This window comes from Sciurus vulgaris (assembly GCF_902686455.1).
Source record: "Sciurus vulgaris genome assembly, chromosome: 12".
NCBI classification, from domain to species: domain Eukaryota; kingdom Metazoa; phylum Chordata; class Mammalia; order Rodentia; family Sciuridae; genus Sciurus; species Sciurus vulgaris.
Window position 1 is genome coordinate 81,029,155 of NC_136473.1, and position 12,959 is coordinate 81,042,113.

Sequence of the window (12,959 nt, forward strand, 5' to 3'; positions counted from 1 at the left end):
TTAACCGGCCATCCTGTACTGTGTGTCTGATGACCCTATCCATGACCACTTCCCCCTCTCCCACTCAGTCCCAGGGGGCCAGAAATTGGTCACCACGGATTTGACTTAACCTGTTTTTTGAAATGCAATATTGAGAAGGGGACACTGTGACTTGAAGATACATGAATATACTTTATTTTTTAAGTGGCAACAAAACCACCCTTTGAAGCCATTTGAGCCTCATCTGACCCCTGCCATGTGCATTTAGCTCTATATTAAAAGAAGATAGTAATCTATAAACATACGAACCGAATCTTGTTGAACCAAGATGCATGTCTATAACCTTCTGTAAATAGCCGCATGGCAATGCTGAGTCCCCTCGGTCCCCCAACCTCAGGCCTATTTTACAGAACTGGTCGAGGCTGCTCCTTCTCTTTTCTGTTGTGTGGCGTCTTTGTCCCCAGCCCCATGCCCGCCATTCCCCATTGGGAATCCCACCATGGGAGCCGTGAGGGGACAGGAATGGGTTTCCAGCCCTGGTGCCAGCCCTGTTGGAGGAGATGCTGGAGGACACCGTGGCCCTGGAGGCCTGTCTGCAGCGCATCTATCGGCAGGGCCAAGGCACGCCACGTCCCGCCTGCTGTCTGGTGTCCACTGTTTCTGTGTTCCATGTATGTGTGTGGCGTGGATCCCTTCCTCCCGCTGTCTGAATTAACTGAAAAGCCATAAAGGGGGCCTTCTGCTGGAGACTGCCCTCGGCCCCTGCCAGGAGCCCCCACGTCCCTCCGACTGGCTCCCCACAGAACACTTGTGAAGGGCTCACCTGTTGTCATCCCCTCCTGCTCCCTGGGCCCTGTGTCATGAGGACGGACGGTGGCCAGGGCTTCTGGTGGGGCCTTGGGTGGTCTCCCTGGTTGACTTTGGTCTGATGGCTCCACTCCATTTCCACCCTGACAGTGCAGTGGCAGGACGCCATAGTCTTGGCTACTTTCCTGAGGGCCCTGTGGAGACAACCCAGATTTTCAGGAGCAGCCAGTCAGCAGCTCAGTCTGAGGCCAGCTTTCCATTTACTACCTGGGTCCACACACCAGCCTACTTGCCACTGAGGTGTCAGGGGCCATAAATGGTAATGGAGGAAGAACTTGCGGGGGAGAACCCAGGGACCGGTAGTGGGCTAAGCTTTTCCCCCCATCTTCTTTCTGTGGTCTGAGAGCACACCAACAGTGAGAGCACACCTGGCAGTCCCAGGGCTGCCAGGTTCCTCCAGAAGTGGTGGGTATGTGTGGTGGTTAGGGACAGTTCAGAAGACCCTTGGCAGAACAGGTATGTCCTGGGCTCTGGCCTTCACACTGGCTCCAAGGGCAGCCCCAGACAGGCACAGCAAGCAGCAGAGACGTGGGCAGAGGGGTCTGAAGCCTTTCACGGTCCTTGGTTGAACTGCAGTCCCCAGCCTGCAGCCCCAGGCCCCCAGAGCACCTGAGGAGGATGCATGAGTTGCCCAGGAATCCTCAGTAGAACTTGAGGAGAACCAGGTGGCTGTGTTAGACAAGGCCAGAGGCCAGAAGGTGGGCTCTGCCAGTTATAAACCACAACACCGGGGCACACAGAAATCCCAGGGACCTTTGTGCTGGGAACATGAAGAAGGTGGAAAGGACCTTGTCAGAACAGCTGGAATCAGCTGTTGGTCCTTCCCACTCTCCAGAGACAGGCAGAAATTGAGGCAAGAGTTGAGGGAGAGTCTGGCGAGGTGGCAGGATCTGTGTGTGGGGCAAGGGAGCATCTGCTCTGCCTGCCCGAGCAAGCCAGACTTTAGGGGGTCCTCTCTAGAGAAGCCTGAGCCTTAGGCCCTGACTCTGCTCGTCTAAGGACTTGATTGGTTGCTTTCTGAAAACCGGGGGGCCAGAAAAGTTCCAGACTAGGCCTGGGGCAGAGAGTTGCCTGGCCCAGCTCACCCTGGAATACCTTGCCCCACCAGGAGCCCTCCTGTCTTCATGGGAGAGACACACGTGTAGCCCTCATCCCCAGCCCCCTGCTTGGCAATGCCCTCCACCCCTTTATGTGGACTCTGTTGTTCTCGTCTGATCTCTTGTCAAATTGTTATTTTGTAATGAGCTGCGTCTCCTTATTAAAGAAATGAGCTGAAAGAAACCTGGGGGTGGGGGGGTGTCTGTACTTGTTTTTGCTGGGCCATGGTGTGGGTGGGGGGAGGCAGGAGCTGCCCCTGAGGGTCAGCACAGTGTATTAGGGTGACGAGCTGGTTCTGAGGCTCTGGCCTCTAGTCCAGTGTCTCCCTTCAGGGAAGCCACAAAAGGGGCCAAGGTCCATTTTCTTGGGGGTGGGAGAAGACCAGATGGGCACCGCTGGTTGGGGGCACAGCACCTCACAACAAGGTGCCTGATGCCCTCCTGGGGAAGGCCGCAGTGCTGGGATCATCCCCTGGGAGGCTGCGGGGTGCCCACATCCTTGAATTCCCCTCCAGCAGAGCCGTGTTTAGGAACAGCCAGTCTAAGTCTGACAACAAGGAGGCTGGCCCTGAGGTGGGAGTTTGAAATGAGAATTTCTAGTCTTGAATTACTCCATTACAAAGAACTCCAAAAGTCTTTGACTCTATGAGGCAAAAATGTTAGGAACTTCATTAGGGCTTTAGTTTTTAGGAAAGAGTCAGGCAAGGTGGTGCACGCCTGTAATCTCAGTGGCTCAGGAGGCTGAGGCAGGAGGATTGTGAGTTCAAAGCCAGCCTCAGCAACTTAGGTCCTAAACAACTCATGAGACTCTGTATCTATACAAAATTTTAAAAAAGGGCTGGGGATGTGGCTCAGTAGTCAAGCAACCCTGCGTTCAATCCTGGTACCATAAAAAAAAAAAAAAAAAAAAAAAAAAGAAGTGTTTAGGAAAGAGTGTGGGGGCAGTATTGCCCCTAAGACAAGGAGGGAACTGGACTCTTATTTCAGTTCCCTCGCCCCCATCTCTTCGCTTTGAAGACAGGCCAGCCTATTTTGTTAGTTGACACCATGTGGCACTTGTCCTCTGGAATCGCCACCTGCTAGACTTGTGCTCACCTGTCAGTCCAAAAGGAGGGGCCAACTCGGTGATGAGCAAGAGCCAGGATCCTTGCTCATCCAATCCCTCGTGCTGCTTCAGTCCCTGAGGCAGGGTGGGTTGGGCGGTTTGGGTGCATGAGGGGCACTCGCCCCTCAGCCCAGGACTGGGCTCATTGCTGGGCCGTCTCCTGGCTGGGAGTGTGGCTCCTCACTCTCCTGCGTGATGCTGGCCTGCATGACTGTAGGAGGCTGTCTGGGCAGACCTCACACATCCGACAAGGGGACACAGAGAGGAAGGTGACATTTGTGGTCTAGGAGCATCAGACATGCTGCTTTGCCTCTGTTTTGGGCCCCGGGACAGATCTGAACTCTTCAACCATGACATCATGTGTGTTTGTTCTGCTGCTGCTTGGGCTACAAACAGCTGGGTGACAGAAGGGGAAAAGAATCTTCCCTCCTTGACCTCCCTCTAAGTCAGGGAGCAGGGATTTCCGCTTGGCAGCAAACACTGGGCTTAGCAGAGCCAGATCAGGGTTTGCTGGATGGAGAAACCAGGCCGTGGCTGCCGAAGGGCAGAACTGGCCGGCCACCCACCCACGAACCCTGCCAGCCCCTGTGAGGCTCCTCCCTGGGCTGGGCTCCTTCATTCGGAGTTTGAATTTAACCTCCAATAACGCCTAAGTTAGTTAGTGGCTTTGTAGTTTGGAACTAGGGAGAGGTTTTAGGCCTCCTGAATCAAAGAACGCTCCAATGAAAACCCTATGCATCCAGCAGAGGACTAAGGGAGGTGCCGGGAGACTTCCAGGAGCCCAAACAAAGCACCTCTTCCCTGGATGCAACTTGCCCAGGTATGAGAGGTCAGCATGCAGGAAGGTGGGCTCAGCACCCTCGTCATGGGTCCTTTCTGCCTTCGAGGAAGCAGCCTTGCTCTTGGTCACTTGAAACTTGGAACCCTGATGTCTTCTTGTGGATCTGCCGAACCTTTGATCTAGGCTGTTCCTTGGCCTGACACACTTAGGAAACACACTGGTGCTCTCCGAGTCCTGTCCTCAGGGCTGGCCACTCACTCGTGGCTGTCCTGGTGAAAAGACCTTCAAGTGCAGGGAGGTGTAGAAAGCTGGTGGGTGAGGGCCCCCGGGGGCCATGACAGATGTGACATTCTATTAGTCCCATTGCACAAAGTTAAAACACAGTTTTATTTACTCATTTATAAATACTGTTGTGTTTACAGGCATCATATAGATGTGAATATTATTATTACCAAACTTTCAAACACAGAATACTTAATGCTATATAATAACAACCAGTAAAACAAAATCATCCATCTCAGGGTTGAAAGGCCACTCAAAATTGCATAAAAATACATTCAGTTCACAAAGCAAGTCTGGCTTCCCCTCCCGAAATGGCCCCCTCCCCAGGTGTATTTACAACAGACTGAAGTTAATCCATACAACTCAGCTGAAGAGCAGTTTACATCTGGTGGTGGAAGTAAGGTGCGGAATGAAGGGTGGAAAGAATAAAGACACACAGTGCTGTCGCTAAGGTGGGACTGGTGTGGAGACACCAGGTTGGTTCTTATGAGCTCTCTTCACCTGTCTGATCAAGGTCAGGGCAGAGGCAAGAAGGAAGGGAAGAAAACCATAAAGTCAAAGCCTGAGTCTGAACCACTCAATTGGGAAGAGGCCGCATCTCTCCCGGAAGAGGGAGGCAAGGTGAAGCCTGCTCCTTCCCTCTGAGGGAAGTCCCCGCCTCCTTCAGGAACCAGCTGGGTGATGGCCCAGCCTCTCGAGAGTTCCAGGGATGCTGGCTAGAACAGGGTGTGCTGGGGATGGCTGCGTCTCCCAGAACCCTCCGGTAGCCCTGCAGCGTGCTGCCCAGTGTCCTTTTCCCTTTTCTTTACCTGGCCCCTCTGCACCAGAGGACAAGTTGGAATCTGTTGGTCTTGGGAGAGAGGACAGTGTATTTGGGAGAGTACTTCAGTGAAGAGTCGAGCTGGTGCTGGCCCTTGCAAGTCCCTTGTTCAGGTCTGTGTTCTGTCCCGGGACCGCATCAGAAGCTCTGGCGAGACCCCCACAGGCGCGTGCCTTTTCTGAATCCTCTCTCCTGCAGGCAGAAACGGGCTGAGCTGCTGCCGTCAGAAGCACTGCCAGGCTCATCCGGGTTGTGCACAGAAGACACACTTCTGCCTTAAGCTGGAACCAGTCAGATCTCTCAGGACAAAGACTGAATAAATCAGATGTGCTACCTGGTGTCCTTGGGTGACAAGTCCAAGCTCACCTCCAAGGGGCTATTAGCACAGCTGGGGAGCTTTGAAACTGGAAGAGGCAGGTGGTGGAGGTGGCTATTGGTATATGAAACTCCAGGAATCCTGGCTGATTCAGGGAACACCATCTTTTTCTTAAGCACCATCAGGTCCATGTGAGAAAAGCAAAGAATAAAGAACACGGAGGAAGAGGAGAGGGAAAGGAAGGTGAAGTTGTTTACTGGAAGACATAAGAGCATCCTGATGTCAACTTAAAGGCCACCTGCATAAAATTTTATTGGCAGCATTAGGGGAAAATTTGGAGGAGAAATAACAAAATATCACTCAGGCAGATTCAAAGTCCAAAATGACAAGCAGATGAGAGAAAAGTTCTTTGGGGGACTGTAAGGGAGGGGAAAAGGCAACAAATATGAATTGACAGAATGATACACTTGAATAAAATTGGTTTCTGAGTTCTCATTTCTAATTTAGAACATGCGAGACCTCATTGGGACGCTCCAAGCCAGCATGTACACGTTTATGCACTCAGAATAGAAGAGGATCCTCAGATTGTCAACCTTTCTAAGTAAGGCTAGGCAGAGCACACTGCAGTGCTGTGGTCTTTAGACACCCTGCCTCTTCCCCAGGAGTGCTACAGGCTTCCAGAGATGGGGTTAAACCATTCCTCAGTTCAACTCTGATTCTTTCACTATGCAGTGGCTGGTCAAAAGACTCCGCTGCTTTTTCCTCAGACCTCAGAGACTGCCTCATTCCTTGGTAGCTGTGACAATGACTTCCTGGGCTGTAGTGAAGTTGATCTATTTTTCCAATCTAATCAGAACACAGCGATCAATAGCTGTCCCTGATAGGGTCTCCTCCTGAGCAGTGTCAATATCCATTAGAGAAGCTGATTAGAATCTCAGCTCAGCTGGAGGCTGAGGATAAAGTCACCAGCCTGACAGCTCATTTCCACGCTGTAGCGCTGCTCCCTCCTTCCCGTGCTTGCAACCTCCACTCTGCTCCACGTTCAAGGCCCCTGACTATTTGCCTCTTTTCCACTGCTGCCTTGGGCCACCTCCCCTTCCAGGGTCTCTGCCCTTTGACTGCACTCACATCAGACCCACCGGAGTCTTGCAAGAGCCTAGTGCTGCTCTGTGCAAAGTAGAAGAGTTTGTAAACGCTTCTGACTTTGGTGGTGTCTTTTGCAGACCTGCTTTAAAGGAAAGCCCATCTTGAACAGAACCAGAACCTCCTACTTTTAAGAGCCCAGAATTCAGAGGAAGAGCTCAATGGAACTAAAGGTTGAGGTTTTCACTGAGGAAAATTCCTTTGCTGTTTTAAGGCAGAGTTCAAGATGGGACCAGCTGGTGCTAAGCAGCATGCTATCAATTCGTCTGTCCCGGGGAAGATGCAGAGTGGGCCACATTTGAGGAGGCTGAGGGAAAGTGGCTGAGGACCTGGGAAGCAGCAGCTCTATTTCCTATTGAAACAATTTGTCTGAAGGCTGCTTACAACAAATTGCTTTCTATCCATTTCCCTAGCAGCTCCAATTTCCACCTCTGCAGGTTTTAATATTCTTACCAAACCATTACGAGGGAAAGCAATTGCAACACCATTCAATTATCCTTAATATCAAACTCACTCTCCAGCAAGGAGGAGAAGTCAACCTTGACATGCTGATGTTAAATAGTCTGAACTGGGAGAAAACAAGAATTTTTGCTCCTGAATTTTTGAAGTTAAAAGAAGGAATTTTTGAAGCAGAAATTCCAAGTATAAGAAATGCTCTGATTTTCCTAAGAATGAATGAATCGCAGACTTTTAAGCCTAAAGGGAATTTAAAGAGAATCTTGCCCAAGGTCACAGGCTAACAGAAGAGCTAGCCCTGAACCCAGATATTCAGACTCCAGAAGGCTTGTCCTTTCCCCTGCCTTATTCTTCCCTCAAAGCTGCCTCATTTATTGGGTCAGAGGAACCCACATGTTTGAGGGGTCTGAACTTGCCTTAAAAATCAGAATGGTGACTGAACTCTGGGCTTAGATTTGGGCAGGGGCCACCTCTGGCAGACAACGTGTACTAAGGTAAGTGTAGTGTGGGCATAGTGGTGAGGTTCAGTGGCCCTGGTGGTATCTAGAAGGGAAGGACACTGGACTCCTGGTGACACCTCACTGTTAAAGCTGTGGTGGCAGTAGTGGCTCGCCTGCTGGGGCAGATAGGAACTCCCCCTTCCTATGGGCCTGGCTGCTGAACCCTTCAGGCCTCCCTTGAAGGTGTGAAGCAGCTGAAGCAGAACAACAAAGAGAGAACACTTGAACAGTCCTCTCTTACCCAGCCATGTGCTCACCCCAGGCCCATCTCCTAAAGAGCCCCAACACTGTCAGGACCTTCTTCAGAGTGGCCTGGCCAGAAACAACTGGACTTTCTTTGAGAGGAGGTGGCGTCTTCCTTTGGCCAAGAGAGGCTGCAAAGTTGCCAGACATCCAGAGGCCTAGCACAGTGCTAGAGAATTTCTGAGAATTTCTTCTTCCTCATTTCTGGTTCAGTTAAACGCTCCTGGTGGAGAATCAGCTAGTAGTTCATACACTCTTGTGTGGGATCCACAGCTATTAAGTAGAATTTAACTTCCTTGCTTCTTGGTAGAACTGTCAAATAAGCATATGCCTTGTTTGGGGTGGGAGAGGAGATGAAATGTTCCAAACAAAGAAATGAAACCCACCAGTGGCCTTGAGAGCATCAAATGCTCTAGATCTCCTTAAACATGGAAAAGCCCAGAAGAAAAACGCAAGTATCCTGCAGCTGGATAGAGAGCAAGGGATTCTCTAGGAGATAGCCAATGAGATTGGCCCAGTGGAGAATGGAGTGTTGTGAGGAGGCCTGGGATGTGTCTGTTGTTCAGATTCTTCAGCAGCTGCACCCCGAGATAGGCACGGCCTTACACTGGAGACTGGATGGGGCTAAGGGTCATCACACCTGGGGCTATTGAAAAGGACTGGCTTATCTGAAAAGGATCAGCAGCTCCTGAAAGACAAACAGGCAAACACCGGCCAGAGAATCTCTGGAATCCTCAATCATTACTCCCAAAGGTGTGGCTCGGTTATTGAAAAATATCAAGTCAGTGGGAACAGAGGGTGTGAAGCTGGACTGAGAACATTCTTTTCCCCCTTCTGACACTTCCTATTAAGACTAAAGTGACAGAGCTGAGCCTCATGTTGCTGGCCAGCCTGCTGCTATTCACTCAGCTTGAGCTGCTGGGGGTGCTCAGGAGTTCCCAAACCAGCAGGGAAGGGTGGGGAGGGTGGTGGTGACTAAGGAGATCAACAGTAGATAACTTGCCAACAGCACAAGAGAGAGTAGCTGGCTACTAGAAGGCCTGTACCCACCGCCTGATATGGTTTCCAATCAATACAGTTGTGAAGAAATGGTGTTTATTCTCTAGAAGAGACCAGAATTCAGAATGTTATCTAATAAAATTAATGGCATAAGAGCAAATGCCTGACATTGCGACTTCAGGAAATTGTATCTTAGTGCAAACTAGGATGGTTTACACTTTCTGAGTTCTTGGCCATAGAATCCAGTATTCCTGAGATTGAAAAGCTTTGTCACAAGGAAAACCTCCTGGCAAAGAGGCATCTCTGGCACAAGAGGCTGTCATAGGGCAGCAGGGATGAGTCACCGATCTAAGAGAACCTGCCTCCAATGCTTTGAAAGGCACAAAGGGACCTGGGGGAACTCTGCAACTCCTTTACCTGGTCTATGGAATTGAGGAGAGTCAAAATGTTTCTTAATAATCCAATTTTCTTTTCTTGAGAAAGAGGCAGCAAACTCTATTTCCTCCATATCTAAGATGCACCAAGAGAATCAATTAGCCAATACCGTGTTGATTTCCTCTCCCCAGAACAAAGGGAATGCTTATAGTGGAAGATATGGAACTTCTCACTCCAACCCAGCAGTCCCTGAGAATTGAGCTTACAATGCCACCATTATAATATAAAGTTCCAAGACAGGAGCAGAGCAGCTTTCTCCTGGGGTGGGGGTGTAAATGAAAAAGGGCAGAAACAGAAGAGAGAACCTTATATACTCTAAAAGTGGGGTTCTGCCAGAGAAGGCATAGCTCCCATTCTGGAACTGAATTATAGATTCTGTGTAAAGAGCATTGCCAGGGGATGATGGAGAACACCATTGCCATTTTCGGAAAAAAACTAACAGACAGAGGTAGTACATGTTAAGAACAGACCACTCTCAGCACTGAGCATCACTGGCAACCCTAAAATGAGGCTTTAAATGACCTGCACACTCAAAGTGAACCAAGGGATAAAACTCCTCCAAAAAGGAAATACTATATGCCTTAATGTTGGGTCATCATGGAGAACTAATGGTTGAACTATGCACTGGGGTTATGGAGTACCCTGTGAAGGTCTGGGCACAACATTTTAAAAGGCTGTTTTGTCTTGAGAATGATGGCCAAGATGGCAGGTATGAAAAGCACGCCATATGAAGAGTGAGTGAAAAGAATAGGGCAGTGTGCGCGGAAGGGAGGACCACCAACCATACGGATCTTAAGTACTGTCACTGCAAGGAGCAGCAAAGGGTAGATGTGGCCTACAGAGGATCCACATGCAGACTTCAGCTGGTCTCAGGGGAAACTCTGGTTATTAGAGTTGCTCAACCGGCTAGTTGTAAACACACAGCCACCAGAGGCTATCTGACTGTGGTCAAAGCTGTGCTAGCAGGGGTCCCTGTGACACAAAAATGGAAAGCTGGACCAAATGACCTCTGGGCCTTGCCATTCTAAATTCCATGACTCTCATCATACATTGAAAGTACCTCTTCCCTTTAAACCTCATCAAACAGCCATCTCTCCTGTTAGCTTCTAAGAAAGCAAAGGTCTCTTCCCTCAATCTAACCACCAAAAACAATCAAACCCACCACCATTCCCGCAGCACAGTGGAACGCTGCCGTCTTTGTCATGATGTTTCGAGTGTCCTCAGATACTCCACTTTCACCACATGTGTATTCCAACGTCCACTCCCTGTCTGGCTCCCAATAACCTGCCCTCTCCACCTTGTAGGCCTCCTTGCAATGACTTCACGTGTCATTTGCCAGGTACCAGAGTGAAGAGAGGAAGGCGAGGTCAAAGGGAGATGAGGCAGAATGGAGTATCCACTTTTCTGATAAGGAGTAAGATTTTCTAATAAGATCCATTTTCTAAAAAGGAGCCCAGATTTTCTAATAAGAAAAACCATTTTTCATTTTTCAGGGGGAAGATAAATGGGAGATGTGAATAGCAGGCTGACAGGAATGCCGAGTCTCGCTTTTTATGGACAGGGCTCACGGAGCCGCCCCAACACACCACAGTGATGATATCTTAGTCTCCAGAGTAATGATCTTCCACAGCAGTCAAAGAAAACCAAGGTCAGGTGCTCTTAGCAAGGGTGTGGGGAGAGAGAAAGAATGAAAGGATAGAAAGTAAAGGAATGAGTGAGGCCAGGGCCAGCAGTGCCTTGGAGAAAGGTTAGGCAGGAGGAAGGAGCAGGGGTTAAGATTAGTCAGGGATGGCCCTGGGTTGCTGAGGAAAAAATATAAGTCAGTTCCTGAGAGGTAAAGAACAGAAAGCCTCAGTGCAGTTGCTGTCCTCTTGGACTCTGATGATTAATTCCACATGCTGCCATTTCTCTTGGCACCCCAGACAGGAACCTGAAGTTGCCACCACAAGACTCACCTACATCAGAGGATACTGGGGCAGCATAAAGGCTGGCATGCCTTACAGGTTTGGACCAAATCCAATGTGGACAAAGTAGGAAAGCAGCAGGAAGCTGGGGTCCACCGCTGAGCTTGGTGTGCTCCATGGGGCCTTCTCCAGATGGCTCCAGTGATCACAATCATGCTTCAGTTAAAACTGTCATAAAGCTCAGGGTGAGGGGGTGGGAGGAACAGGGCATTGAGAGTGCAGGAAAATGTACAGTGCACAGGATGTGACTGAAGAGGGTCAGAGAGGAGTGTCCTTCCATCAAAACTTTCACTTTTTTGGCTGAAAGGCAATGGCTGGAAATGAGGGGTGGGCAGCACATGCCCTCCCACACCTGGAGCCTAGTCTATTTGGACAGTTTGCTGATCACTCTGATGAGGGCACCATTTTCATCTTTCAGCCTCTGGTTGTCAGACTTCAGTTCTGTTAATACCTGTAGGCCACAGAGAGAAAAGTGAGTTAGAATCTGGCATAAACACTTCTACCCTCCTTGACCAGGCCGGGCTGGAGGGGAGAGAGCCTTCTGAGGATGTGCATGAGTGAGCTGCAACCACCCTTTCTCCCAGGAGTGAAGTTCCCTTGAATCTTCCTACTTACTCAGTTGGTAGTGTTCACATTTAGGGGATCACAGCCCCTCATTTTTTGAGCTAGCAGATTTAGCAGAAACACCTTATTTCTTTGCACACAGGCTCATGTTTCACACTGTATATCCTTTCACTCTATTGAGTCAGTGGCTATTTTCAATTATTCCTTGAACTCACCTCTAGTGCAGAGAAATTGGAGAGAGTGCCAAAGTAGGCTAATGAGGACATAGGGAAGGAATTCAGAAAGGAGTTGTTGGTGGTGACCCAAAAGAGTTAAATGAGGACAGTGCTTCACAGCCCGTGAAAAACAAGATTGCAGGCTGAGGGACAGAACTCGGCTTTTCTGTCATGTGCACAAGATGATTTAAGGGCCCTCCTCCTAGGAGGCCTTCTTGGTGGCCCTCCCTCTACCAATCTCACTGGTCATCCTACCTGCTTTCAACCACTAAAACCCAGGGAACTCACAGAGGTGGTCGCAGAGCTGCAAGACACAGTGGCCACTAGGTGTACGTTTAATTTTCCTCCACTGAAGTTACCAAGAGAAACCCAGAGGCCTTATGAGCAGTTTTAGGGGATAGCATTATAATTCCAGGAAACAGATGCTTATAGAGGGATGGAGGGGGTAGAGATTCAAGTCTATTAATTCTGCCATCTTGGAACTTTGCCCACCTTGTGGAACAAAGAAAGAGTAAGCTCCGGCTTAGATGCCCAAACCTTCATTATGTTATTATGTCGTCAAGGCACTTTAACAAATATATTATGCATTAGAAACATCCTGATGAGCTGTTGATAAGAGTAGTTTATGTGTGGGCCTTGTTGGTAGCAAGATTTAGGTCAGAGGGTAAGTACCTCTTCACCAGGGAGGCTACAAAAATAGACATCTTCATTTGTTGTCAGTGCAGACGTCCGTGGTTTATCAGTCATTTAAACCTACAGGACCCCTGTGGCAGGCAACACCCTCAGAAACAGGTGGCCTGGGCTCAGGTGTTATGAGGTCTATTAATTCTAGCTCTTGGCTCAGCTACTAACCACTTAAGGACCTAACTGAACTGTAAGGAATATAATCTTCGTTTCCTCAATGTTGCAGGGAAGTGGCAGATTACTTACACAAGTCCATCCATGTATGCACTGACTTGAGTCACAAATGCATAAAGATTTGTAACAGGAACAAAAGAAAAACACTGAGGATCTCCAGTGTGGGAGCTAGTATGCTAACAGGCCTCCATAGGGCCTCATGAGTCTGAGATATGCTTCTATCCTTATTTCTACAAACGAGGGAATGAAGACTTTCCTAACTAGTCCAAGGCACCCAGCTATTTAAGTGGCAAAGTTGATACTGAACCTAGGTATGCCCAACTTCAAAGATCGTT

The 12,959-nt window shown here is 49.3% G+C and overlaps 1 protein-coding gene and 1 long non-coding RNA gene across 4 annotated transcripts in view; both read right to left on the reverse strand.

Moving 5' to 3' along the window:
- Positions 1-190: 190 nt before the first annotated feature.
- On the reverse strand, positions 191-2,838 carry LOC306641154. The gene is made up of 2 exons (XR_013758040.1): positions 1,498-2,838; positions 191-1,455 (listed from the first exon to the last, which is right to left on the reverse strand). It is a non-coding gene; the product is annotated as an uncharacterized lncRNA (long non-coding RNA).
- A 1,359-nt stretch (positions 2,839-4,197) lies between these two features.
- PPP1R12B (protein phosphatase 1 regulatory subunit 12B) overlaps positions 4,198-12,959 on the reverse strand; it is a 208,757-nt gene continuing 199,995 nt past the window's right edge. For all 3 annotated transcript variants that reach the window (XM_079106012.1, XM_079106014.1, XM_079106018.1), the window contains one exon: positions 4,198-11,438. In XM_079106012.1, coding sequence (XP_078962138.1) covers positions 11,352-11,438 — 87 coding nt within the window. In that variant the 3' untranslated portion in view covers positions 4,198-11,351. The remainder of the gene's footprint in view (positions 11,439-12,959) is intronic.